This window comes from Parasteatoda tepidariorum, chromosome X1, assembly GCF_043381705.1.
Source record: "Parasteatoda tepidariorum isolate YZ-2023 chromosome X1, CAS_Ptep_4.0, whole genome shotgun sequence".
NCBI lineage: Eukaryota > Metazoa > Arthropoda > Arachnida > Araneae > Theridiidae > Parasteatoda > Parasteatoda tepidariorum.
In genome coordinates this window covers 60,067,942-60,095,082 of record NC_092214.1, presented here as the reverse complement: position 1 = coordinate 60,095,082, position 27,141 = coordinate 60,067,942, and the positions used below count along the sequence as shown (strand labels likewise).

Here is a 27,141-nt window from a genome sequence, read left to right as displayed (position 1 = left end):
TTTGTGTGTATAATATAGCAGTTGTAAAATACGAATTATTTCGTAGTTTATACATAAAATATTTTTATATAATATCATTGAAATACAGTAAAATTATGAACATTTGATAAAAAATACAACTTTATATACTTTACACGATTTGTAATCCAAAACCAAAAAACAGAAATTTTGTCTTTTAAAAGAATATACAAACAAATTTAATGAGGTGAAAATATGATCTACTTTTATCAAGCCTCAACGCTTACCGGTGAGTTTATTTTTGAAAGTAAATTGCGGTTGAAATTGGATTGGATAGAAAGTAGAAATAAAGTAAATCTTACCTAAGCAGGTACCAAATGAGCCAATGAGAATAGCAAAACGGAGACCTTTTCTCTCCACGATCCAGTTGGCGGGAAGGATGAGTGGGATATATAGTGCCATGTAGATCATGGATGTCCAACTAATAGCTAATTCAGACACTCCATAATATTCTGTTAGTATGTTACTAATGATAGAGTATTGAATCCATTGGAAAGCATTGGACATAGAGTAACAAACGAATAGAGCTAGCATTAGAAAACGGGATCGATAAAGTCGTGTGGTGGCCTCCATTTTGCTCACTTCTTCTTTGTCGTTCGCCTGAAAAAGAGATTTTAGCGCCACTCAGTATAAAGATCTACTTCAAACTTTTAGTTTAAAACTAGCGACAGAGTGGAAAAAGGGGACATTTTCTTTCGCGACATTCATAAATTAGACATTAATCATTGAGGTAGTATTAGCTTTAAATAAAAATATTCGGAGAAATGATGAGATGTCTAAGACACATTTTAAGAATATTCTAAGCAATAGATTTGTCACATCGATTTTTCACTTAAGTTGAGAAAGATATTAAACTGATGACATTAAAAAACAAAATAAAATTTTTGTTTAAGACTAAGAACGCTTATTAGAAATTAAATATTTATTATTTAATGTAAAGAATTGAGCTTTTAGTTGTATTAATTAAAATATTCTCTGATATTTTAAGAAATTGATTATTGACATCGATTTTTCACTAGGTTCACAAAGATATAATCCGAAGAAGTTTAACAAATATAACAATTTTAGTTAAGTACCAAATACCGATCGATCAGAACAGTATTAGTCACAATGAAATAAGTATTGTTTAATATAATTCAGATATTAAGCATTGGGATTTTACTGGTTTTAGCCAAAAATAATATAAGAAATATCTGTACAGAACACATTATAGGAACATTTTCAGAAGTAGAGGTGTCACATCTGATTTTTAAATATGATGTAAAAACTGCTAGACTATTATCAAAGGTATTAAATTAAGTTAGATTAACAAATATTATATTTTTATTTTTCAAAATAAAATAATTATTGTTCAATATAAATAAGGTATTAAACATAGTGTTATTCCTACTCATAACCAAAATATATTACGATATATAAATCTAAGATATATTTTAAGGAAAATACTTGACACGTCGATTTTTTACATAAACACTGATATTAAGGGGGAACAATACAAAAAAATGCATATATACTTTTACCTTTTGCACTGTTTAATAAGTTTACAAAATATGTTCACGTGTTTTACTGCTGTACCATTTAATAAGCAATAAAATTTGAGATTCATGATTAAAAAATAAATTTTCAAAACTTTGAAACGGTGATGTTTTTGATTTTTGATACTTTAATATTATAAGCTTTCATTTATATTTATAAAATCACTTACACTTACATTCAGAGTCTTCTATTATTGAACTTTAAAGTCTCCTTTATAAATTTCTAATTTTAAATTATTATTTTTATTATTATTTCAAAAAAATAATTTATTAAAATTTAATATACATTTTTAAATTTCTTAATGAAAACTAGAGTAAAATATCTAAAGTATACATAGTCCAAATTTTAGTTTTAGTTTTTAAGATACATCATTTTTAAAGTTGAAAAACCGAAGAAAGCTAATCATGGAGGCGAAAAGCAGTCAAAACTTTAGCATTGTGACTAGAAAAAAAAAGAACAGACTGATTTCACGTACTAATTTAGAAAATAACATAATTTTTTTTCACAATTTTGAAGCATATAGCATTGAATTAAAAACCTTGTTTTTAATATAAAACAAATTACAAAGTCTCAAAATTTTTGTGTCTTGAACCCTCTTAATTAAATCGAACGAACATCAATACTTAGTATTTTAAAGACTAGTGATGATTAGTCAAAATAAAATAATTATGAAATATCCCTCCTCCATTGATTTTTGTAGTAGTTATGTTGAAAAATTGCAAAAGTAATAGATTATCATTAGTAATTCTAGTAACTATAAAATAAGAGTTACAAAAAAATATTTGTTATTGAAGAGATTAGTCAACGAACAAAGTGCGTGGCTTTTAAGTTAATGTAGGAAAGTAATTTTGTAGAATGTATAGAAATTTTAGGAAATAGTCACATTTTGGAATTGGTTATTTTGAAAAATTGCAGAAGTGATATATATATATGCTCATCAATGATTCGAGTAACATCTAATACTCTTAAGATTCAATACGCACCGTTACACTGTAAAAAATTTTGTTATATAGTGGCTACAATTTTCGGTGTTAAAAAAAACTAAAGACATTTTTAAGTATGAAATCATAGTTATTGTGCAAAATATTATATATGACAATTGTTTGAAAGAATTCGAGCAAATATATTACTAAAAATTTGTTTCTTAAACGAAATATTTTTGCAATGAAGAGATTTAATGATAATGTGCGTAAAAATATGTGCAGTCAGTTAACAACCAGTAAGAAATAAATAAAACTATAACAGTTAAAAAGTAAATAAAAAAGTGTGACTAAGAGCGCTGAATTTTTTTTATTTGCCTCAACAGCAAAAATGGAGGCAAATATGCACCGAAACCTTAGAAAAAATGCAGACAGAGGAAAAAAGCATGGATTCTAAAAAAGAAGTAAAATCTAAAAAGACTCTAGGTTTCAAAAAAGTTTGCAGTTATTTTTAATTACTTTTATGGATGGAGAAATGCAATAAGATTGTTGAGAAAAATGAAGAGAAATATTATAACAATGAAATTATTATTGTGTACCATAATCCTACGTTTTTATTTTTACTTTGTAGGGAAAATACAAATCTAATGAGTTTGGATTAAGAATTACGAAAAGAATTTGATTTATTCAAATTTATCGCATCAAAAATATCATAAATACGGTGAAAAATTTATTCTTTATAAGCAAAAGTCAAAAACAGTATTTTAACTAAAAATTATTTTGAAGACAAACTAATTTTGCCCTTTAATAATTCCACAACTACCTTAGTTCGATTCTTAAGCAAACTGTTTTAATTTGCTTCAGATTCTCTATAACATTTTACTTACCTAAAAATTTAAAAGCGATAGTTTTACTTTGAAACTTATTTTCTCGGATAAACTTAAGACTTTATTTCTTTAAAAGTCTTAAATTCTCATTAATTTAACTTACTATACCTACAGCAATACGGACAAAATCAAATTTGAAGTCATCGTCTTCCAATATAAATATAGTAACATTTGACAAATGACTCAGTCTTTTGTAGCAAAACAAAAATGAAAAAAACTGTCTGGCAAATGTTTCTGATAGTTTCTTTTAGATGAGATTTCAAGTTCGAGAACAAACTGTAAATTAAAGAACAACCTTGAATACCTTGGTGATACGATTCGAAGAGTTTTTTTTTTCTTTCCCTTTTTTTTCTCTTTTACTTTAAGCGTGTTGTGGTAGGAATGAACTACTAGATGAGGTTCCTTTATGCATAATTTCAGGTTTAAAATTGATTTCAGAATTTTTTTAAATATAACGTTATAGCCAATTCTTCTCTGAAATTTCTTCAAATTACTTGAAATGTGTATATTTTTCAGAAATATTTCTCTTGAATAATATCCAGCTTGTAAAAAATATCTAGAAAACAAAGCTGTTTAAGATGAACCTTTTTCAACAAAAATAGTATGCATTGTCTACATATTTTTTCCAATTGGTTGATTAAATGTGCAGTGCGAAAAAATAAATGGTTCAATCTGAATAACTTTTGATCTAATAATCGGATGTTCGCGTTTCAGGATTCAATCCTAATGGTACAAGAGGGTGACTTCAAATATTCTAATTGACTAGCACACACGCTATTTAAAGTTACGAAATCAGACTCTAAGAGCAAAACTGGTCGAATAGTTACTGAGAAATTGAATTTCAAATAAGACTTTTCTAAATTTGATTTCTCAGGAACTGTTCGACCAATTTTGCTCAAATTTCCTACTTGCTTACATTTTTCATATTTTACATACATAAATAATTACATAAATACATTTTTTAAATAATCTAAAAAATATTATACCTTGCAAATCAAATCGTATCTTTTACACCGAATCTCTCGAAATAGTGGATAAATTTTTTTAAACAAAATGCGAGCTTCTTAAAATATACTACTAATAAATCATGAAAGAACAAAAAAACTCACTTGAATAAGAGAAATTATAATTATCAATGTATATATAAGGTTTACAAAATGTACAATGATGACGAATATGAATAAAAAATTGGAAATTTTTGCTAAATTTTTTGGATAAAGCATTTCAGATATCATTATTGGCAGCATGTCAGAAAAATAAAATGCCATATACGATTATAGGCACATTTGTTACAATTTAAAAGTAATTGAATGTGTATTGTTTTAAAATTAAAAAATATGAGTAATATCAATTTTTTAAGAACTTTAAATTTTTCTAATATTGAAACTTACTTTAAAAACATAAAACTCATTAAATCTTGCCCTTTAACATTTTACTGTCACCATACTCTCGAGTTTATCATTACTCGTATAAATTTAACCGATATTAGCTCTTCGTTACAAGTCTTTGAAATCACTTTCAAAGCCCTTAAAGCAATAAAAAAACACATTTTTAATGATAAATGACAAATATTAACATATTTTACCACTTTAGAAGCATTTTGTCAAGTGTGGTGCGCTTTAATACTTCGAAAATCTAATTAAAATGAGCTTAAGTTTAATATTTTTCAATTCAGTTTCGTAGTGTTAGTTTGAAATTTATTTTCTCGAAATTTTTCTTCCATGCATAGTATATTAAAAAAAATGGGCTTATTAGAAAAATCACTGAATGAAACTGTTAAATATGAGAAAGAAAAGTTTTTAAATTGGTTCACTGAAAGACTTCAAAATTAATTACAGAGCTTAATAATTTAGAAAAGAAAGTAATAACTATTAAAATAAGTTAACAATTTATTAAACTGAAATTCACATGTTGAATTTTAAAAATACTTGAGAATCGGTTTAAATAAATCCTTCTTATATTCTTTGGCGTTTCTAATGTTTTGCTGCAAATAAATGCTTATTTTTATGAACAAGTATAACTAAATACGTTGGTCAAGAAATTGTGGAGCCTTAAACCCCCATGACCTCCCTCCTGGACCATAACCGACTTTTGTGGCCAGGAACAGTTACAGAATTGTTTCTGTACAATTACAGATGCAGAACTGTAGGTCACAGTTACAGAAATATTGTATCAATGTTCTGTGAAAATATAATAATTTTTAATTTTACCAAAGACGTTTTCTTGCTGTAAATTCTCATAAAAGTGAATACCATTGTATGAGTCAACACAAAATCTAAATTACATTCAAATATGAACTAAAACAACAGAAAAGTAAAAATAAAGTGATATAAGAAATTTTATAATCTTCTTTCGTAAAAAAAAGTTTTTATTTTCATGCGATTCGTAAATGCATAAAACAATTCAAAGTCAAACTTCTTCAAGCAAATTTAAAAGTTATTTTTAACAGTTTTTCAATCATTTTAAAGATTGCATGGTGTATACTAAATTATATATTATGAAATATTCAGAAAAGTTTATCTTTATGCTAAAAATTTTAGTTGTATTAATTTAAATTAAAGCACAAACCCTTAACTAAATATTTTTGTAAATAAATTACGTTCAAGAACTTAGTATGAAGCCTACATTTTTTTTTAATAAATACCTTTTTTCCTTGATCGCCCAAACCTTTCCCTATATAATCCGTGTAAACAACATTTGTTCAGAAACATCAAGAGAAATTTCGTTTAAAATATTTTAGTTGCTCCCAATTTTCATGATTGAAGTTGGAATACAATAAATTTAACTACGTTACAAATGTTTATCCGTAAGTTTTAGTATATTTAAGGGAGATGTAAAAATATTTGCGCAGGTTTCAACAATCAGGGAAATCACGTTAGCTGTGAGTAAAAAAAAAAAAACGGATCTCTCTGAATAACTTTCGATCTAATGATCGGATCATCAGTTTCTAGGACTCACTCTTAAGGGTTTGTGGAGTGACCACAAATATGCTAATTAATTAATGCGGACGATGTTTTAAGTTATGAAATCAGACACAAAAACGCATTTTCTCTGAATAAACATACCTTTTTTTTCAACGGATTCGAATTTCTGATCCCTAAGATATAAGAGGTAGCCGTAATCTGGAAAATATGGTTCCAATCATATTATGGATCATATTATGGATCAGGAAAATATGGATCAGGAGAGCGCTCCACAATTTGGACCTCCTGATGTTTATTTTAGTTATTGCGTATTTTGCCATATCTTTAGATATTTAGAAGCAATATAAATACTTTTTACACAATCATAAAATTCATTTATCTAAAAATAATTATACGTAAAAAATACCTTCATAAATATTTATTATTTTATTTAATATCAGTCGAAAAATTTTTGAATTATAAGCAATGCAATTTTTGACATTTAAAAGTATATAAATTTACATGCCAAAGTACAAAACTTCAGCGAAATCGACGGAGTATTTCCTGGTCGTATAGTTAAAATTCGATTTTTCAGGAACTTTTCAACTTATTTTGCTCAAATTTTGTATTCTGCCATGTAAAATTACATATTTTAAAATGTTGCACAAATTAGTCTATCCAACAATTCAAATTTTTTGACTATTACTAAATAAAATAATAAATATTAATTAAAAGTAATTTTTGAATGGAATTATCTTCGCCGAAAAGAATTCTATAATTGCATGCAAAAAATTCAATTTGCTTAAAAAGTTCTCGAGATATGACGAAATACGTAAAAAGTAAAAATGACATTGCGGGATCCAAACTTTGGACCATTCTCCTGACAAAACTATTAGGACCATATTTCACACATTGTGGCTAATTTGGGAGATCAGAAATCCAAATCGGTCGAACAAAAGGGAAGTTTATTCAGAGAAGGTATGTTTTGTGTTTTGATTTCGTAGCTTAAAATATAGTCTGCACTACTTCATTAGCATATTTGAGGTCAATTCCTCGAAGCGTTAAGATCGAGTCCTAGAATGTGAAGATCAGATCATTAGGTCAAAAGTTATTCAGGGTGGTCCCTTTTTTTTCTGGCGTACTGTACAATACCTTCGTGAACATAGATTTACAATTTATAATTACAAATTATTCAATTTTTTTATAAAGAATATAATTTTACATAATTTTAAATTTGAATAAAATTGATCAAATAGTTCCTGAGAAATCAAATTTTTAAAATACGCCTTTTTTGAAATTCGATTTTTGAGGAACTTTTCGACTGGTTTCACACAAATTTTGTATTTTGCCATGCAAAATTATATACTTTAAAATATAAAAAAAATTATATACCTTACTTGTAACTTTTTTTGACTGATATTAAATAAAATAATAAAAAAATGGTAAATATTTACTAAAAATTATTCTTTGCATAGAATTATCTTTTTGTTGAATGAATTTTATAATTGTGTGTAAAAAGTTTTCAATTCGCTTTAGAAGTTCTCGAGATATAGCGAAATACACAAAAAGTAAAATTAACATTAAGGGGTCAGAGATCAGAATCCGTTGCAAGAAAAAGATATATTTTTTCAGAGAAAGTACGTTTTTGTGTCTGATTTCGTAACTTACAATGTCGTCTGAGCTAATTAATTAGCATTTCTGAAGTCACCCCTTCGTACCATTAAGAATGAGTCCTAAAACGTAAAGATCCGATAATTAAAACAAAAATTATTCTGGAAGATCCGCTTTTTATTTTGCGCACAGTACACAGTCAAATATAACATACATTTTTCTAGTTAAATTAATGAATAAAATGCATCCAATTAAACACTTTACAATGATTTTTACTGTTTAACCCCTTGACGCAGAATTTTAATTAAACATATTTTTCCCACTATTTTCATTAATTTGTATTAATTTAAGTAAAAAAAGAACTAAAAATTACATTTAGCATTTTAATAATTTATGGATGTGAAATACAACATGAAAAATCGGTGTCTTTTTATGCGTTAAAAGTATAATCTTCGAAACACGGCTCACTTTGAAACAATAATTTTACTAATTAAATTTGCTCATACTTAGATCTAAGAGAACCAGTTATTCATCTTTGAAACTTTTTTTAGAAAAATCAATTATACATTCATTTTTGAATATGAATAAAAATGACAAATTTTGATAAATTTTATTAATTAATCTATTATGATTATTGTATTGATTAATTTATTTTATTTTGATTAATTTATTGATAAATTTTGAATATGACTGGAAATTGTTTTTTTAAACTGCTTTATTTCATATTTTTAGACAAATATAATTCTGATTATCTAATATACAAACATAATTCTGATCATCTAATATACAAATATAATTCTGATCATCTAATTGAATAATTATTAGACTGTTTTTTATTATTAAAAATATCATAATGTATTTTACGTGTAATTAGAGTGTTAGAAAAATAAATATAAAAGAGACACGGGTGCCTTCTCAGCATCAAAGAGCTAACTGAAGAAGCAGTTAAAATATTTTACAGTATCAAAACTAAATAATTTTTCAAAACCAATATTAAATCATTCAATGATGTTTAATTTCTAGTATCGAAATCCAGTTGAACTTCCTATAAAAGTGACAAAATAATGTTATAACTATAATGTTAACAGCAATGAAATAAAAAAATGTATTATTTAACTCATATAGTTCAACTGCAATAAAAGCAACTTACTGTCTCATATTTCTTGCACGTAGCTTGTGATTAGACAGAAATATTGTTTTGATTACATCACAACTCCATCTGTCGTTTCGCTATGCACGAAGTTCTATTTTTGGAATCGTCGAAACAAATCATAAACACGAGCAAAAATTCAAGAACACAAAAATAGGTAAATAATAAAATAAACCTATTGATGTTTCGGTAAGTCACGTGTTATATAAAATTGCTGTAAACTTAAGCTATAACAGTTAGTTGATCGATTATTTATTATTAAGTAAAGTGAGCTAGAAGCCGTTTCGGATAGCTGACATTCTTTAGGTATAAGAACAATGTCAATGTCATGTAAAATGCAGTTTCATTTTTACATAACACGTGACTATCTACTCTATTAAAATATTATGCTCAATAGACAATTTTTATCTTCGCTTACACGTGACTATCATTTAAATAAATATTATGTTCTATTATAGACAATTTTCTTCTTGCACAACACGTGACTATCCACTTCATTTAAATAAATGTTTTATTATATTTTTCTTACTTAACACGTCACTATTCACTTCATTGCAATAAATATGTTCATGAAATTATATGTTCCTTTTAATATTACGTTCATGTTACATTGTCTTCAAGTTATGTAAATATTACGTTCCTGAAATATTATGTACATGAACGATTAAAGTTAGTTCCAACACTGTTTCAAAATTTGGACCACATTAAACTACAATATCGTGCAATTTTGCTACAACCATATTGCGGGGTTAAGTTTTTTTCACCCTATACGTCAAGCATAGTAATATCAGAAATAACCAAGACATAATAGAAAATTTTCGGTACTTGTCGGTTAGGATGTTTTTCGAAGACTCTGTAGTCGCATGAATTGATGAATTTTTGTGAATAAAATGCTATTTTTATAAGTGAGTTTGCAACAGTTACTTATGACTGTTAGGTCAAGTTTAGCTTATCTTTAGCCAGCGCCCTCTATATTTATTCTAAAAATGGTGCCAAGCGTCAATATGGAGAAAAACCATAGTTTTTAGAAAATGAAAACTGTTTGTGGTCTAATCTTTTAATATTAAAAAACTTACTCTATTGCTGCATTATCTGGGCCGTAAAAATTTGCAAAAAAGGGGAATAAGGCATTGATTTTGATAATTTTCATCTAGGTGGAAAAATGTCACCAACTTGGCAATTTTTAAAAAGGTTTAATAACTTTTAAAATATGTTTTTTGTCTGTTCTAAACCCAGATAATTCTTCACAAAAATATGTCATAGACAGTATAAAATTACAGCTTTGCTTCAAGTGTAAGGCACTTAAACTGCTTTTTTTAATTTTCCTTGGCGAATAAGCTTTGAAAAACCATGTTATAGGGGTCAAGAAGCGAAGTTTGCCAACATATAGGAACAACGCCAAATTTTGGTTTACTCTGATCATCGGCTACCGATAATGCATATAAGTGTATCAAATACGACAATATCGCAATCATTTATAATAGCATACATATATACAATACGGAAATATCGTGATCATTCATAATCGCATGTATCCAACAAGAAAATATTACAGTCATTATTAATAACTATAATTTTCGAATACGATATTAGCGTGATCATTTACCAATAATTAACATATCGAAAAAGTAATCTCGCGAATATTTCACTCAGTGATAATTTTTGAATGAGATGTAATTTTTAGTTTTTATAAATTTTATTTGGATAATGGAAATATTTGTCAAAGTAAAAATAATATAAGTAAATTAAATTGTAAAAATATTGTGATATATTGTTAAACATCGATACCCAATTTTGTTCTAACATAACACGTGACCATCCATTCCATTTCACTCAATATTATATTCTATTATAAATACGGTAAGAGGCTTCACCTCTAAAATTTAGTTAAACTTTTTCACAGAAAATGGTAACATTTATAGAAAAACTACCACTAGTTATCGGTAATTTTTAGGCTTTTCAGAGTATTCCAAACCTTAATAAAAATTAAACAAAAAGTAAAAGAATTAAAAGCTCAAATTTTTTTCAAATTTTAAGGTACAAGTACGACGGATCATTGGCTGCAATCTACCTTTTATATGATAAATTCGATATATAAAAACGCATTCTACTTTTAAATTTCAATCATTATCAAAATTAGAATTAGCCCGCACACTGTTAAAATTATTAGACCACACTCAATCATTATCAAGGATTAGAATTAGCCCGCACATTGTTAAAATTATTAGACCACACTCAGTCATTATCAAGGATTAGAATTAGCCCGCACACTGTTGAAATTATTAGACCACACTCAATCATTATCAAGGATTAGAATAAGCCCGCACACTGTTAAAATTATTAGACCACACTCAATCATTATCAAGGATTAGAATTAGCCCGTACACTGTTAAAATTATTTGACCACACTGAAAAATAAAATTGTGCTAGTGTTTACAAACCGTATTGCTGCGCTTAGTGTTTCTTTTAAGTTATTATATGCTCATCGAGAAGTTGTTGCCGAATTGAACCATATAATCGTACAAATTAAATCATCTTAAACTTGATTACCCAATAAGATGATTCAACGTGAATGGAAACATTGTTCAGTTTAACACTTTCTTAAGTTACATACAATTTACTACATGTGATGGCTCAAAGTTTCATCACATTTGCGCAATATTACAGGTCAATGGACATATTTTTCTGAAAGTGTAGGGTGAAGAATTTAACAGAAAATGACCTTCAAATCTTTGGTTAATTTGTGTCTAATTGGTTAAAAAGTCGCTAATCCCTGGTTGTCAATTGAGCAAAAATTATTGTTTCTTACCTGGAACCCTGACATCAATACTACATGGAAGGAAGATATTTTTCAAATAAACTTTTTTCTTTCAGTCAAAAGCGATGAATAAGACAATTTTTTATCGCAAGAATCAGCTGAATCATTTACAAAAGGTCCAATAAGCAAAAATAACTTCTTCATACTATGATTTCCTAGAAGTCAATTTTTTCAGTAGATATATTCATGAAAAAAAGAGGAAAAGTAGGTCTTTTCAGATTGCATTGTAGAAAAGGCTACTCCCAAGTAAATAAAAAAAATATATGTTTTTGATAGTTATCATTTTATCTGAATCCGGAAACGGCAAATATTTTTTTGTCCTCATAGATCTTACTCGAAAGATTATTTCACGGGAAAATATTTAAATCAGTGAAGGCTTTATTTTCTATTTACATTTGTCATTACGTATAAGATAAAGATTCTAGAAACTAGAACTTTTTGTACACAATCAATTTATCGTTCAAAGTAGCAATAAATAAATAAATACAACTAAAATGTAAACAGACAATAATAGAGGTAATTCACTTATTCAATCAAAATAAAATGGTACAATGAAATTATTAGCAACTTANTAAATAGATTTTCTCACTGAAACAGTAATCATAATTGATTGCATGAAGTTATAGATATTTTTAACATTCTAAAAGAAGCGTACAAAACATCTTCTTACGCTGCTTGCCTTTTTTTCCTACTGCAATATCATGTTAACTACTAGTATTTTACTACAAAATATTGATTCGTGACAGTAGTTATTTTATCATCAACTTTAGAATGATATTTCTCAGATTTTAACGCGTTGTGTTGATTTTAATTTTTTTACAGTTTCTTAGCATGAATTTTAAGCAAGTAATATGGTAAAATATGCTGATAAATAAAATCCCAGATTTTAATTTGAGGACACCTATAGGTGTCCTCAAATTAAAATCTGGGATTTTATTTATCAGCATATTTTACCATATTACTTGCTTAAAATTCATGCTAAGAAACTGTAAAAAAATTAAAATCAACACAACGCGTTAAAATCTGAGAAATATCATTCTAAAGTTGATGATAAAATAACTACTGTCACGAATCAATATTTTGTAGTAAAATACTAGTAGTTAACATGATATTGCAGTAGGAAAAAAAGGCAAGCAGCGTAAGAAGATGTTTTGTACGCTTCTTTTAGAATGTTAAAAATATCTATAACTTCATGCAATCAATTATGATTACTGTTTCAGTGAGAAAATCTATTTATCACTCGAAAGTAAGCTTTATATCTCTCATATTAAGTGTTTAAAGAGGTAGTTAAAAAGCAACCTGATAACATTACGCGGGTTGCGTTAGAATTTTTTTTTCTTTAAGGATAACGCAAAAAAGAGCGTTAAATTATTTAAGCGAAAAATTTGAGAAAGAACGAAAAAAGAGAGAGAAATTTCCAAGTATCTTCTTCATAATAGCATAAATATCTACAGAGAGGGGAAAAATGTCCCTAAAATGAGCTCTTGACTGATGAAATGAGCTCTAAAAAGGAGCTCATAAAAACTTATCTAATGATCAGATCTAGGATGCACGTTCTAGGATGCAATTTTAATATATCTAGAGCGGAATTATAAATGAGCTATTAACTAAAGCAGGTGATATTGTAATTAAACAGACACAAAAACGTATTTTATATAACTAAACATAATTTTTTCCAACAGGTTTGGATTTTTGACTCTCAAAATATAAGGGTGAGGGGTAACCACAATCTGGAAAATATGGTCTCAATAGACACATACATTATACTGTCGATTATTTTTAAGAAACCAAACGGAAAATCGCTTAATCTTGAAATTTCTTAACTCAGTGTTCTTATGATAAGAGTACTCTCCCAATTAGAGTCTGAGTTTAGATTTTTTATTTTAATACAATTATGGGAAACCTTATACCTTTTTTGAAGAAACATATAAAGATAGAATACAATTTTGGGACACAATGCTTGGAAAAAAAGAGAAAAATAAGGGCTTAGTTATATCGGTAGAAAAAACGAATAATAATTTAAAAGTTCATGATACTTTATTCGCTGAAAACTTTGAAACCTTAAAACTATGTAATCGGTTTTAAATGAAGTAGTGCTAAACAAGACAATGACTATAAAGTCATTATTTCCATAAACTTTCATTCATTTCATTCATTCTTTCCTTCATTCATTTCATTCATTCTTTCTTTCATTCATTCATTCATAAACTTTGAAACCTTAAAACTATGTAATCGGTTTTAAATAAAGTAGTGCTAAACAAGAGAATGACTATAAAGTTATTTTTTACTTTTGATAAGGTAGTTTCAGAACAGGTAGTTAAACACTCTAAGCTTCCACTTACAATTTTTTTTAAATAAAATATTGTTTCGGTTGAAATCGACAAAAACAAAATAGGCTTTATAAACATTTTTACGCAAATGTAAAGACATTTTTGATAAAAATTCAAAAGGAATAATTTTATTACGGGATTAGTTTTTTTTCTTTTTTAATTTTTTTGTTTTGAAAATGCTAGTTCGAAAATTATATTGCTATAATTTTGAGAAAAAAGATATAATGAACGAGTATTTTATCCAACTTATTTAAAGAAGTTTTTATCAAAATATAACTGCGGATTTTAAAAATAATTATACTTTTCGAAATACAAAAACTGCAATACATGAATTTAGCAATGCAAGGAATTTCTAAAACATGCTTACCAATTTTTAAAGTTGTAAAATAATAAAATACCGAAAAATATCAATAAAGGAAAATCTATTCGCACTCGTTTATAAAATTTTTATCTATTATACGCGACTATTAAATCTCGAAACTACGTAAGTAAAACAAGATTACAGCGTAATGAATATTAAGATAAAAGTAATATTCATATTTTAAACCCAAGGACAATTTTTGAATTATCTTTCATTAAGATACCTTGTTTTGATTTTAATACGTAATACAATTTTTTTTAAAAAATTCTCCTTATATTATGCATGGTTTTTATTGCTGCATTTAATGTTTTAAGAAATTTTCCTGGAACTAAATATTTTATTTACGAACTGCTAAAGAAAAAAATGTTTCCTTTTTTTTAAATTTTGCGTTAATAATAGCTTTGCTAGGCATTACCTTCTATTTTAGGAAAAAAATTTAAAAAATAAAACGGCATCTATAAGTTACTTTAAAACACACAGTTAATTTAAACATTTCGGTTCAGAGTTTTGAAATATGAAATATTTGTACTTTTTTTAACGTTTGTTAAATCAATTTAGTTTTTCCTATAGCTGGAGAGAGTTATTCTAAAACGCTAATAAAGAAACTTAATTTAGTGTCTATAAGCTGCAGGTTTTATCTTGGAGTCCATATTATTTACAGTATTTAATTGCTATGGTATAAAGGCTATAGTTGGTAATTCTTGTTCATTCTTTGTCTGGGGGAGTTTTAGAGTCTCACTTTTTAGTATAAAAAATTAATATAACAAATCAAAAAAATATGAAAATCTCTTCTTACATATTTAATTCTATGGAAAAAAAATCTAGTAAAATTACCATAGTATGATAATGACATTTGAGGTAAAAAAAATTATGGTTAATAAAACTAAAATAAATGGTATTTAAACTATTCATTCTGTAATTTTCCCTTCATATGGTAACGGTTTACCAGAAATTCTGCTTTGCAAAATTATGGTTTTTTACTACACATTTAGTAGCAAATACAAAACTGAAAGTAAATTTAACCGAATGAGTAGTTTTATTCCCTACTCTAAAGTATCATGATAAAATTATTGAATTTTAGCCCATTTACCCAATTTTATCACGTATTATAAAAACATATTTTATTGTCAATTTTACCAAAATCATTACCAAAGCACTTCGGTAAAAATTACAGAGCTTTTTGTTGCTCCCATAGAGTCAAAACACAATAAATTTTACTATATTCCGGTAGTTTTGATCATACCTTTTTCTCAGTATAATTACAGATGTCTAATTGAAGGATCCGGTGCAAAAACTGGAAAGTTCTCAGTTTTTGGTTTTTGTGCATTTTTTTTGTGTGTTAAATAGTGTGATACAGTGTGAAATAGTATGGATTCTGGACCTCAAATGTTTAATTTTTTCTCATCCTAAATTGCATTCATAAGGAATTGTATTTTACTTTAGGTAGATAGAAAACTTACCACATGGCATATAAACCATGGCATGACTCATCGCATAAAAACCATTTATTCGGTTGGATTTACTTTTCAGATTTGCATTTTTTTACTAAATATTTGGTAATAAGAACGATGGTTTTGAAAACTAGCATTTCCGGTAAACTGTTACCACATAATCGCAAAAATTACCAAATGAGAGTTTTAATAACGCATTTTTTTGGTTTTATTAACCTGAATTGTTTTGTTTTTTTTTGCGAGAAAAGTGATTATTACACAGGACGGTAATTTTATCACAATTGTTTCTCAGTGTAGTTATATTAACTGTCACAAAAATAAACATTTATCACAATTTTATAACTATAATATTTCTGATTCACAAAATAAAATAAAATAAAATGATTCATCGCAGAAGCATTATAAATATTAATAACCCTTGTAAGTGAATAAAGTATTTTTTTAATTGTTGCATTGAGGAAAATTAAAAAAGGAAAAAATAGTTTTTCTCATTAAGGGATCACAGTTCCCTTGCAACATTTTTTTTAATGAAGGTATAATCATTCATCTTGTGGATGTTTTACATGCTCATTTAACTTATAATCAATAATTTATCTTCAAAAAAAGTTAGTGTTTTTTTTTTAAATTTTAAAATAAATGGAAAAATTCAAAATTTTTAAATCCTTGAGGCTTTTTTATTTCAACATATTTTCGAAATAATTTTTTTACTGCTTACAATAATCGCCTTAACAATTTTGTACATTCATTTGTTGATATGTCAATTCGAACCTTTTTATAGATTGTAAAAAAATAGAAAAAAAGGTTAAAAATTCCTGCTAGGTATATATAACATGCTGTAAAAAATTTAATATCTCATAAAATGTTTATTCCATGCACAATTTAAATAAGTATATTGTACTTAAGATAAAAAAAGTTTACTTCAAAACTTTATCTTAAATTAAAAAAAATTCCTTACGGATTTAATTAAGATTAAAACACAAAATTATCATGAATGAGAAAAAGCACTTTAAAGTCAGTCTGCTGATCAAGTTTCTGTTTCAGGGCAATCTAAAATCATTCATAACTTTTTTAAAAATGTAGATAGAGAGATGATTTTTCTTCTCCAGCACATTTGAAATAGTTTGAAATTTTTATTGTGACCCCTCAAATAGATTTGAATATTACAATTTATAATCACCATACTCAGATGTATAACTGACCTATACGAAGTTTAAGATAGATATATATTCCATGGATTATTGAAAATAAATGGTATTTTGACCAAAACAATTAAGGATATTGTTTTTAAACGAACAAGTAAAAAAAAAAGTCCTAAAATCCTTTTGTACTCATATTACACATGATAATTTTGTTAAATAATGTCATAGATGTAAATATACTAATATAAAATTACTTCGTTTACTGTCACTTCACTTTCATCAAGAAAATTCTTACTAAATTTCTGTTTATTATTAAAAGAGTCACACATACATAATGGTTTGCTATGCAAATGTAAATGGGCGTGTCAAACTTCGAAGAGGGTTATAAAACATTTATTAATGAGATCAAAATGACAAATATTTCTCTCAACTACAACATATTTTTCAATTATTTTACCTTGTTTAATAATCTAAAAATATTAAATTAAAACGGACGGAAAACAAAACGGAATATATCAAACAATGTTAAGTTAATGACATTCGCACACAATTAAAGAAAACTCTGGCAAATTATTACGCAATGTGTGGATACATTATCAATATTGTTTTAAAAGTGTGCGCCTAATTAAAAAAATATTAATATTCTTCTGTTAACTATTTTTGCAGTTGAATGCATTTTTAATTATATGAACACATTTCGAGTAACATTTATTATTATGAATACTCTTTATTTTCTTTGTACCTGTTAATATATTATTTCGCAGATGTTCCTCAGATATTTATCTGCAGATTAATTTCCAATGACTTTATGCTGTTTTTTGTTTGAAATGCATTTTTCGCGCAGTCATTTAAAATTTTATGATTGTAGCAAATAAATTAAAGATTTGCATTTCAACGAATGGATGACGTTTGATAAAAATTAAAAAGTATTGCAAGGAAATACTGAAATTAAAGTGACATAAGAGTTTTAAAAATTAAGCATATTCGCAATTTCAAATGTTTTGGTCTCTTATTAAAACACTTTTCATATTTTACTTATTTTTTTGCAGAAATGATCAACGTAGCTTTATGTTTAATACAAAAATTAGTGTTTCGAACGTATTGTTAATTACTGTGTTAGTAAAAGACAATCAAATGAATTTAATAATATATTTTAAAATATTTTCTTAAGTTATACTTTGAGACCCGGCATTCCATTTTTCAGACTTTTTTTTTGTCTGTCAAACCCTGTGAGTAATACAATATTTAAAACATTTTCTCTTAAAGTTATAAATTTCTTGGAAAAAAAACGAAACAATTATTTTGCTACAATAATTTTTAAGTTTTAAGTTGTATTAATCTTTACACAACCTATGAATTATGCAAAAAAATTTAATAATGACTGAACAGTTCTCTGCATCAAATCTCTTTTTCATCAGAAGCCTAAATTTTTAAAATCGATGGAATATATTATGTAAAAAATATAAACCATAATGCATGTTAAGAACTATTTTTTTTTTTCAATTTTAGATTCCACATATGAAAAATTATTTTAATTGTAATAAAGCGAAATTATCGTATAATTAATTAAAGTTTTTAGGGATCATTAATTAAAACACTAAATATAATAATGAAGTAAATATTAATTTTTACTTTAAAACATATTTGTATCAACACATTAATAAATTTTTTTCAGCATATTAGATTTTACAGTAACAATAAAAAACGCTTTCTGACTGAAACTAAACAGATAACCTTCAAGCACAAGAGAAAACTTCAATTTTCTAAATGCTAGGAAAATGTTTGAACGCAAACTAGTAAAATATCTGCTACACAACAAAAATCATTATTTTTAGAAAGGTCGTAAAATATTTTTTATTTCTGATCGATTCGAATTTGCAATTGCACGAACTATGAAAACAAAATGATTGCTATCATCTTGTTTTAATAGTACGAACTATTGCAGAATTCATAGATGAAAAACAGAAGAGAAACTTTAAAAAACCATAAAATAAATTTTGAAATGCTTCCATGACACTTAAAGGAAAACTCAATGAAAACATAAAGTTGGAAGTTCCTATCATAAGAATTAAGGAGATTTTAATGATAAAATATTGTTTTTAGTTTAGAATCAAAAACCGAGATGTAATTTCGTTCAAGTTTGCATCAATTAAACTAACGAAATTTAGCTTTCTAAATTACGGAAAACTTTTTTATTGATTAAATCAATTGCCCCTTTATTAATGCAACGACTGCTTTCTTACTGAAATCGATAAACACTAACGCTTTTTTTAATTGCAATCATTACTGTATAAATTGCTCTTTAAAAAACTAAGGGAACAATTGACAGAAAAAGATTGTTGAAATTTATAAAAATACGACTGGCTATATAACAAATATGACTTGTTTCGAATAATGAAATAAATGATTCAAGATTAAAAATCATTTCGCGGTTCGGCTAACTGTAGAGTTTAATAGCACATGAATCGAAAGCGGCTATACTGCTCCAAGCACAAACATTACGTACTTAAAGTAATGAAGTTAACTTTTTTTGAAACTAAGCCTGGCACAAAAATAAAAGGGAATTCAAGCACAACAAAGGAGGTAATATCACTATGATACCCCGACGTTGTTGGTCATATTTACGTAAAGATGGTAAGCCCGCTTATGAGAAACATTTGTAAGAAATACCTCGACCAGTGTAAAAAATATATAAGGCTTGAGACAGTATAGTGATAAGCCATATATTTCTAAGAGGTGACATTTTTACATCAAATTGTTCCTCAATATTGTTTCTAGATGGGTACTTAACAAATTTACGAATATTCATCATATAACAGCACAATACACAAAAATATCTCTCTGACTGCATGAAAATTAAAGATTTTCTCAAACACGCTTTTGTGAACAATTTGAAAATCTGGTTTATTATATAACCTCCAATATCTTCATAAGCATTTAATAGCAAATCAATGTCAGATTATATAATAAAAAATTTCACATTATAGATTTTATAAGAGAAAATAATTACTTACATTTGATTGCATAGTATGGCAAAATCCAATCGATTTTTAAAAACAGAGAACTCGGAAAGAAAAAGGATTATGTTTTTTCATCAATAGGATGTGGGACCTTTCTGTGAGAGATAGTTGAATGGGCCCGCCACACTTCACAGTTGAACTCTAGTCATTATTTTAAAACTCCACCTGCACTATATATTAAATTTATGCCAAAAACGCTTTATTAAACACAATTACACATAAAGAGCAATTGCTTCATTCACCGGTACTAACTCTTAACAATCTAAAGATAGAATAAAGATATTTTGAGAACACAGTAACAGGAATGAATCTATGACGCATATCATTATCCAAAATATCTTTCTTTTTGGTGATGAAATGAAAAAAAGTTATGTTATTTTGAGAACATGTTACAGTTGGTAATAAGTTGGTGATAAAGAAATGTCGGCCATGTTTTTATCTACAAAAAAAAAGGACAAAAAAAAAATCCCTGTCTTTTTCTGAAGATAAGAAACACAGAACGAAAGATACACGTCATTAAGAATCACACTGAATCTCTTAATCTTTCATCAACAATTAATTCGATTTTCATTTAATAACAGATTTCTTGTCATAATTTGTCAGCGAGCGCTCGTCCAGTGCACTTTGATCATCACGCTCAAAATTCTCACTGATCAAAAAACTGATAGTAAAATGGAAATGTAAACACGGGTTACTTTGTTTTGATTAAGGAAGCCTCACAAGTGGTCGTGAATGTAAAAGCTTGGCTTTGCAAAGGATTTGGCAGATTATCGATTTCATAGTTTTATCGCGAATTTCATTGGGGGACAATCTTTTTTGTTCTCTGAAGTATGAGATTTTTTTTAACAGATCTTCAATACTTTTGGGTAATTAATTTCAAATTTGAAAATCAGTTTCTCTCTCCAAGCGCCAGTTTTCTTAAAATGATATTTTTAATCTATTTTTTGTTGAAATATACACTTTTAAAAATGTTATATATAACAGGGGGTTGCATAAATGTTGCGACGAACTTCTAGGGAAGTTAGAACGCATCATCAGGGTTAAAATTACATAGAATATCCTGCCTGGAAAAGTTGTCATACTCTGCTGGAGACGCTTCCCTATTGTGAACTGTTTCTTTGTGTACTTCTGAACTGATCATAATAGGGAAGCGCTCTTATCCGCATATGACGACGTTAACAGGTATGGGTATATATGCAATTTTAATCCTAATGCTCTACTTGGAAATTTCGGCAAAAAATAGACTGAAAATATCGTTTTAGAAAAATCTGCAGCTGTAAGTGAAAAATTAATTTCAAGTTTGAAATCCTCAAACCCAAATTAGGCAATATCAAATACTTGCATCAATGCAAAAAAAAATTTTTTTTCCACAGTGTTACCTTTATAAATCTTTGTCTTTACGAAAATGTAGAAAAAATTCTTCTTCGTTGTCGTACAGGTAATATTGTGTACCCTCATCTAACCTGATTATGTTTTAAACTAGTAGAGGCCTATCGAAGAGTGGCACTTTTGGGAGAAAGAAAAATAATGCGTGCCCTTTTTAACTATTACGATGTACTTTTTTATGTGTAAAAAGGTTTTTTATGTTTTAAAGGTTATTTATAAAAAGTATGTAAAAAGCCTTTATAGTACATAAAAAGGAAAAATAAAACTGTTATTTACAGTTTTATTGTGAGATTTTTATGCAAATATAGTTTTTTTTTATATAAATCTAAATGATAGAGATTTATAAAAGGCTATAACAAACAAAAAAACAAAACAAAAAAAAAACTTCGGTTTTATGTTAACATACAGTTTCAAAAATTCTGTAAAATAGGATTACAATGAATAATTTGAAAAATTTAATTATGTTATCAGTTATTCTCAAAAAATGATTTGGTTTTATTACGTTCATAAAGAAACCCTTTGTTCATAAACATATGTTAAAGTAACTAACAACAATATCTAACAGACAAATCCTGTAAATATGGAAGATTTCCTGCAGCTGCAAATTTCTAAATTTGAATATGATTTCAGTCGTACACTGTAAATAACCGGATCAAATTATAGTAAAAAGACCACTCACAATACCGATACTTTCTACCGCAAAATTCCTTTTTACAGGATCACAAAATCTGATATACCATAATTTTAACAGCAATAATTACCGTAAAATCACCGAATCAATTTAATTAAATAAATATTACTTTAGAAATTGCAGTATAATGATCCATGGCAAAAATAGATTTTATAGATTATGAAGAAGAAAAACTTTTAATAAAACAAAAGTATGCAGTTTTTTGAAACATTCAATTGGTAATTAATTAAAATTGGTTAAGGTGAACCAGAAATTCTAGTTTTCAAATAGAATTGAAAAATAAATTTAACTACATTAATGGTTTTTATGCCATACAAGGTATCCCGATATAATTACCAAATTTTATCACAAATTATAAAACCATATCTTATTGTTAATTTTATCAAAATCATTACCAAAGCGCTTCGGTCAAAATTACGGCGCTTTTTTACCGAGGGTGTTCCTATAGAGCCAGAAGCAGGGTAAATTTTTCCATATTCTTGTACTTTTGACCATACTTTTTTTTCTACTCAGTGAACCATAAATATATTAAAGAGCATCCTACGTACTATGAACGCTTCTTTAACTTTACTCATATTGTATAGTTTTTACTTAAATTTTACATATACGCCATTTAAAGTTGAATCTACACTTATTTGCTATATTTTTCTCATTAGTATTAGTATCGGTACATTAGTTTAGGAAAAGTATTCTTGAAACAACATATTATTGACAAATCTTATGATATGATAATATACTATTGACAAATTATTAGTAAATATCGATATGTTTTGTAAACATTTAATGTTCTTACGCATGAACTGAATTCTATAAAATGTTTGAAAAAAATTATTTGGGAAATGAATTTGAGAATTTTTCCAGTTGTGAATCAAGTATTTTTAAAATTTTATTTTAATCTGTCGGCTTCAGAATCATGAATCAAAAATCAATCAAAATGTAGATTTGGCAAAGTTAGATCAGATATCTTGGTAATCAGGTACCTTGATATTCATACACTAATTTCTGGGGTTTTGAAATTTTTTTATGAAAACGTGCATTAAAATTTGTTTATTTAATGAGTCGAAGTTCTTCGTATCGTAATAGTAACCTCTAATCATTTTTTAGGCGCAGCGCGTGTAGAGCACCGCGTTATCATCTATAAAACTGAAAACAAAACTTGATAGAAGAAATATGCTACAAGTTTGTAAACAGAACGTCTTCAAGAAACGCAGCTGTATAGCATTTGTTTAGTCTAGTTTTTTTTCTTTACATTTTATTTTAATCTGTTCGCAGCAAAATCATGAATCAAAAATCAATCGAAATGTAGATTTTGCAAAGCTAGATATCAGATATCTTGGTAATCAGGTATCTTGATATTCATGCACTTTTTTCTTGTGTTTTGAATTTTTCATTAAGACATACATTTAAATTTTGTTTATTTAATGAGTCAAAGTTCTTTTAATCGAAATAGTAACCTTTAATTCTTGTTTTGGCGCAACACGTGTAGATCACCGCGTTATCATCTGTAAAACTGAAAACAAAACTTGATAGAGGAAATGTTGCACGTTTGTAAACAGACCTAACTGAGAACGTCTTCAAGAAACGCAGCTGTATAGCATTTGGTTAGAGTCTAGTTTTTTTTTCTTTTAATTTAGTCTAATCTGTCATCTGTAAAAATAAGAATAAAAAATAAATCGAAATATAGATTTTGTTAAGTTATACAAGATATCAGATATCTTGCTAAAATGTGGTGGAACAGATTTTTAGATAATTTTCTTCCAAGACATTTTGAGCTCAAAAAATTTTAGGCATTAATATTAAATTTCACTATTTTGAACTCTTATTTTATGGAAGAGTGAAAAAAAAGCAAATTATTTTGCTCATAAACCTTGTTTTTTTATAATTTTTTTTTCAGTAACTTTAAAAGTTGTAACTGGGGTTCTATGGATATTCCTATTCAAGGAATTTTATTTAATTGCAACCTTGTAAAAATGCATCGTGATGCCATTTAATGATGCGAAAATAAACTTATATTCTAACTCCATCATTCAATCGAGAAATTAATGCGACTTCATATTGCAACAGACCGTTAAAATTACGAAAGGACAACAATGACTTTGACTGTACATTAATGAATGTGCATTGTGTTAAATAAAAAAATTGGAATTTTAAAATTTTTATCATTTTTAATATAAAATATTTTTTATTCTCATTGTTTGACTTAAAATTACTTTGCTTTGAAGTTAAAATTTGAAGGTTTTTGTCATAATTGCTACTTAACCTTCAAATAATTTCACTCCAAGCAATTATGTTTTTATTTTATAATATTTCTAATTAATATATTTACGAAACAAAATATTTCCTTAATTTCACAAATCGTAGAGCTAATTTCCACAAAAAAAAGCTTAAAGGCCTATCCATATCTAACTATTCACACCATTACAATCATGAAAAGCCACGCATTTTTAGATTGTCCCGATTTAAATATAGGGATTCTGAAAGGGAATCGATGGCAGGTTTTTTATTTACGTAATTAAACATCATCGAAAAGGTTAAATTTAAATGTCTTTATTTTTTTTTCAAGAACATGACGCTATACATGACGACTCAACGGAAATTTTGGCGTTTTCTTAAGGACTAAAATGTTTGAAAAATTTCTGGATAATATTTCATTCATTTCATTTATTATGAAGGAAAAAAAAATTAAGAAATTTGTAATCCCGAAATAATATTTGAGTAAAGTAAAATTAGTAAGAATATTCCCAAGATTGAGTATACAATATTTTCAAATGCTGCGTTAAAAGTATTTTGCAGTGTTTCTTTCTGTATAAAGTACCGAATACACATTGTCTGATAAAAATTAAACACTATATTAGAAGCAAATACAGGGTGTTTAAAAAATACATGGGTTCGGACACTTATTATACGAACATTACTACTAGATTAAACAGAATATAATTTAGTAGCCAAATCTAAATACGATAGTGTAAAATTTTTATTGTAAAGATAAAGGTATGCAAATTTTAAAAAAAATGTAAAGTTGAAAAGAAGAAGTTGTAATTGAAGTCAAAAATTTAATAATTTTAAAAAATACTTTTTTTACTATAAATTCAAACTTAATAGAAAATGTTTTGAAAAAAAAAACGCTTAAAGAATATTTCAGAAGTGCTAAATATTTCTTAACTTCAAAAACATTTTATTCAGGACAATAAATATCTGAACTATTTGGTGTGTTTTGATTTAATGGGTCTTTATTAACAGAGATTAATGAGGCTACTGTTATTTTCCTGTTACTTTCTGACGTTATTTTCAACTACACCATTCAAAAAATATATTTTGATAAGATTCAGATATTATAAATCACGATTTTTCAGTAATAGGCATTATTCTGATTGTGGTATTTTGTCAAACATGGCAGTCATAAAGAAATGTATGAAATTCTACAATCTAAGCATACCATTAATATCAATTAAGAAATATTCCAAACGCATAAAGAAATCATAAGATTCGATAATTTTTTACGAACACAAATTTATTAAAAATCCAGAGAAATTTATCAAACAATACTGTTATTTTATTATGGTTTTAGTAAAAAGAATTTTAAATTTGCGAAAAAAATTTCTGGAAAAATTATTTTAAAAAAATAATCTTTTTCCACACTGTTAGAAATTTTGGAGCTTTTTAAAACATAATGTCGTTCAAATTTGCTGTAATTTTAGTATGGTGGTAAGAGATTAACAAACCGTAACCATATAAAGTTACCGAACATTTTAAACTTAATTACACGATATTCTCGTATAACTTGAACGGTTCAAATTACCATATTACGGTAGTAGATAATTTGTACCGTATTGTGGTTCAACGTCGAACCGATTTTTTAGAAAGTAACACTACTATAATTTTTACATTATTCAAGCTAACAAATTAAAAGACTTACCTGCATTTAATAATTCATGCAAACTTATGTCGAAAAGTGAAAATATTTGTCAAAATTAATAAATAACTTTCAAATAACAGTCTGCAAACCATTAAAATATTCTCCTTTAAATGTATTGTACTTTAAAATAAAAAATCCCGTATTCATAAGTTACCTTTCATAAAAACGAGACAAGCTGTTACCTCAAAGAAGGCCCCGATTAAATACTGGTTTCCCTTTTAAGTGACATCCTTTTCCGATAGGCAAGAGCGTTCTATCTTATCAGATCGAATAGTTTTTGATAGATTGCCAGCTACTTTCGACCATTTTGTAATTCCCCCTCCAAACTCTTTAGATTTCATGCTAAAGAGCTATCTTCAAAGCTATATAATTTTCGAGTTTATTAAGAATGTATTGTTTTAAGGTAGTCTGGCTGTTTTTCTAGCATTTATTACATAACTGATGAACAAAGGCCTATTGTGTTTTGAAACATTAACGTTTAGCGGGCAATTTTGCGAAGTAATAATTTTTTATGTTCCAGTGTTAAAATTTACCTGTTATGCAGATTTGCTAATAAAGAATAACTTTACGTTTAATTTAAAGATAAAAATGTTTCAAAGAAATGTAGAGAGATGTAACAAATTTTGGAATATAAACAAACTTGCTCCAATATCTTTAAAACGTTGAATGCTACGCTAATTTTACATGGCTTGCCCGTCTGGCCAAACGGTAAATAACTACAAACTAAATTTGCAAATATTAGACAGATTTTGCTAGTTTTTTTAAAGGCTTAGCATGACATATCTGAAAAAAGTGGTTTATTATATAAGCCTACGAATTGTTTAGAAATAGTGGTGGATAAAATTTTTCTAAATTGAATTTATTAAACCAAGAATCACAATTAATAAACTACCACTTGAAAATATTTATTAGCTGTCCGGAGCAAGTTGGCTTCTCTGTATTATAAATAAAACTATTTTTGTGTGTTCTATATTGCATTAATTTCTTCAAACCATTTTAGTAAC

General features: G+C 27.0%; 1 protein-coding gene across 6 annotated transcripts in view; it reads right to left on the bottom strand.

Annotated features, from left to right (window-relative positions):
• LOC107447328 (choline/ethanolamine transporter flvcr2a) overlaps window positions 1–27,141 on the bottom strand; it is a 132,767-nt gene that overhangs the window by 40,837 nt on the left and 64,789 nt on the right. For 2 of the 6 annotated variants that reach the window (XM_043039068.2, XM_043039069.2), the window contains one exon: window positions 321–618. In XM_043039068.2, coding sequence (XP_042895002.1) covers window positions 321–618 — 298 coding nt within the window. Of the gene's footprint in view, window positions 1–320; window positions 619–9,025; window positions 9,047–20,138; window positions 20,852–26,137; window positions 26,365–27,141 lie in introns of those variants that run through there. The other 4 variants (XM_043039071.2, XM_043039072.2, XM_043039070.2 and 1 more) reach the window with 4 other exon arrangements.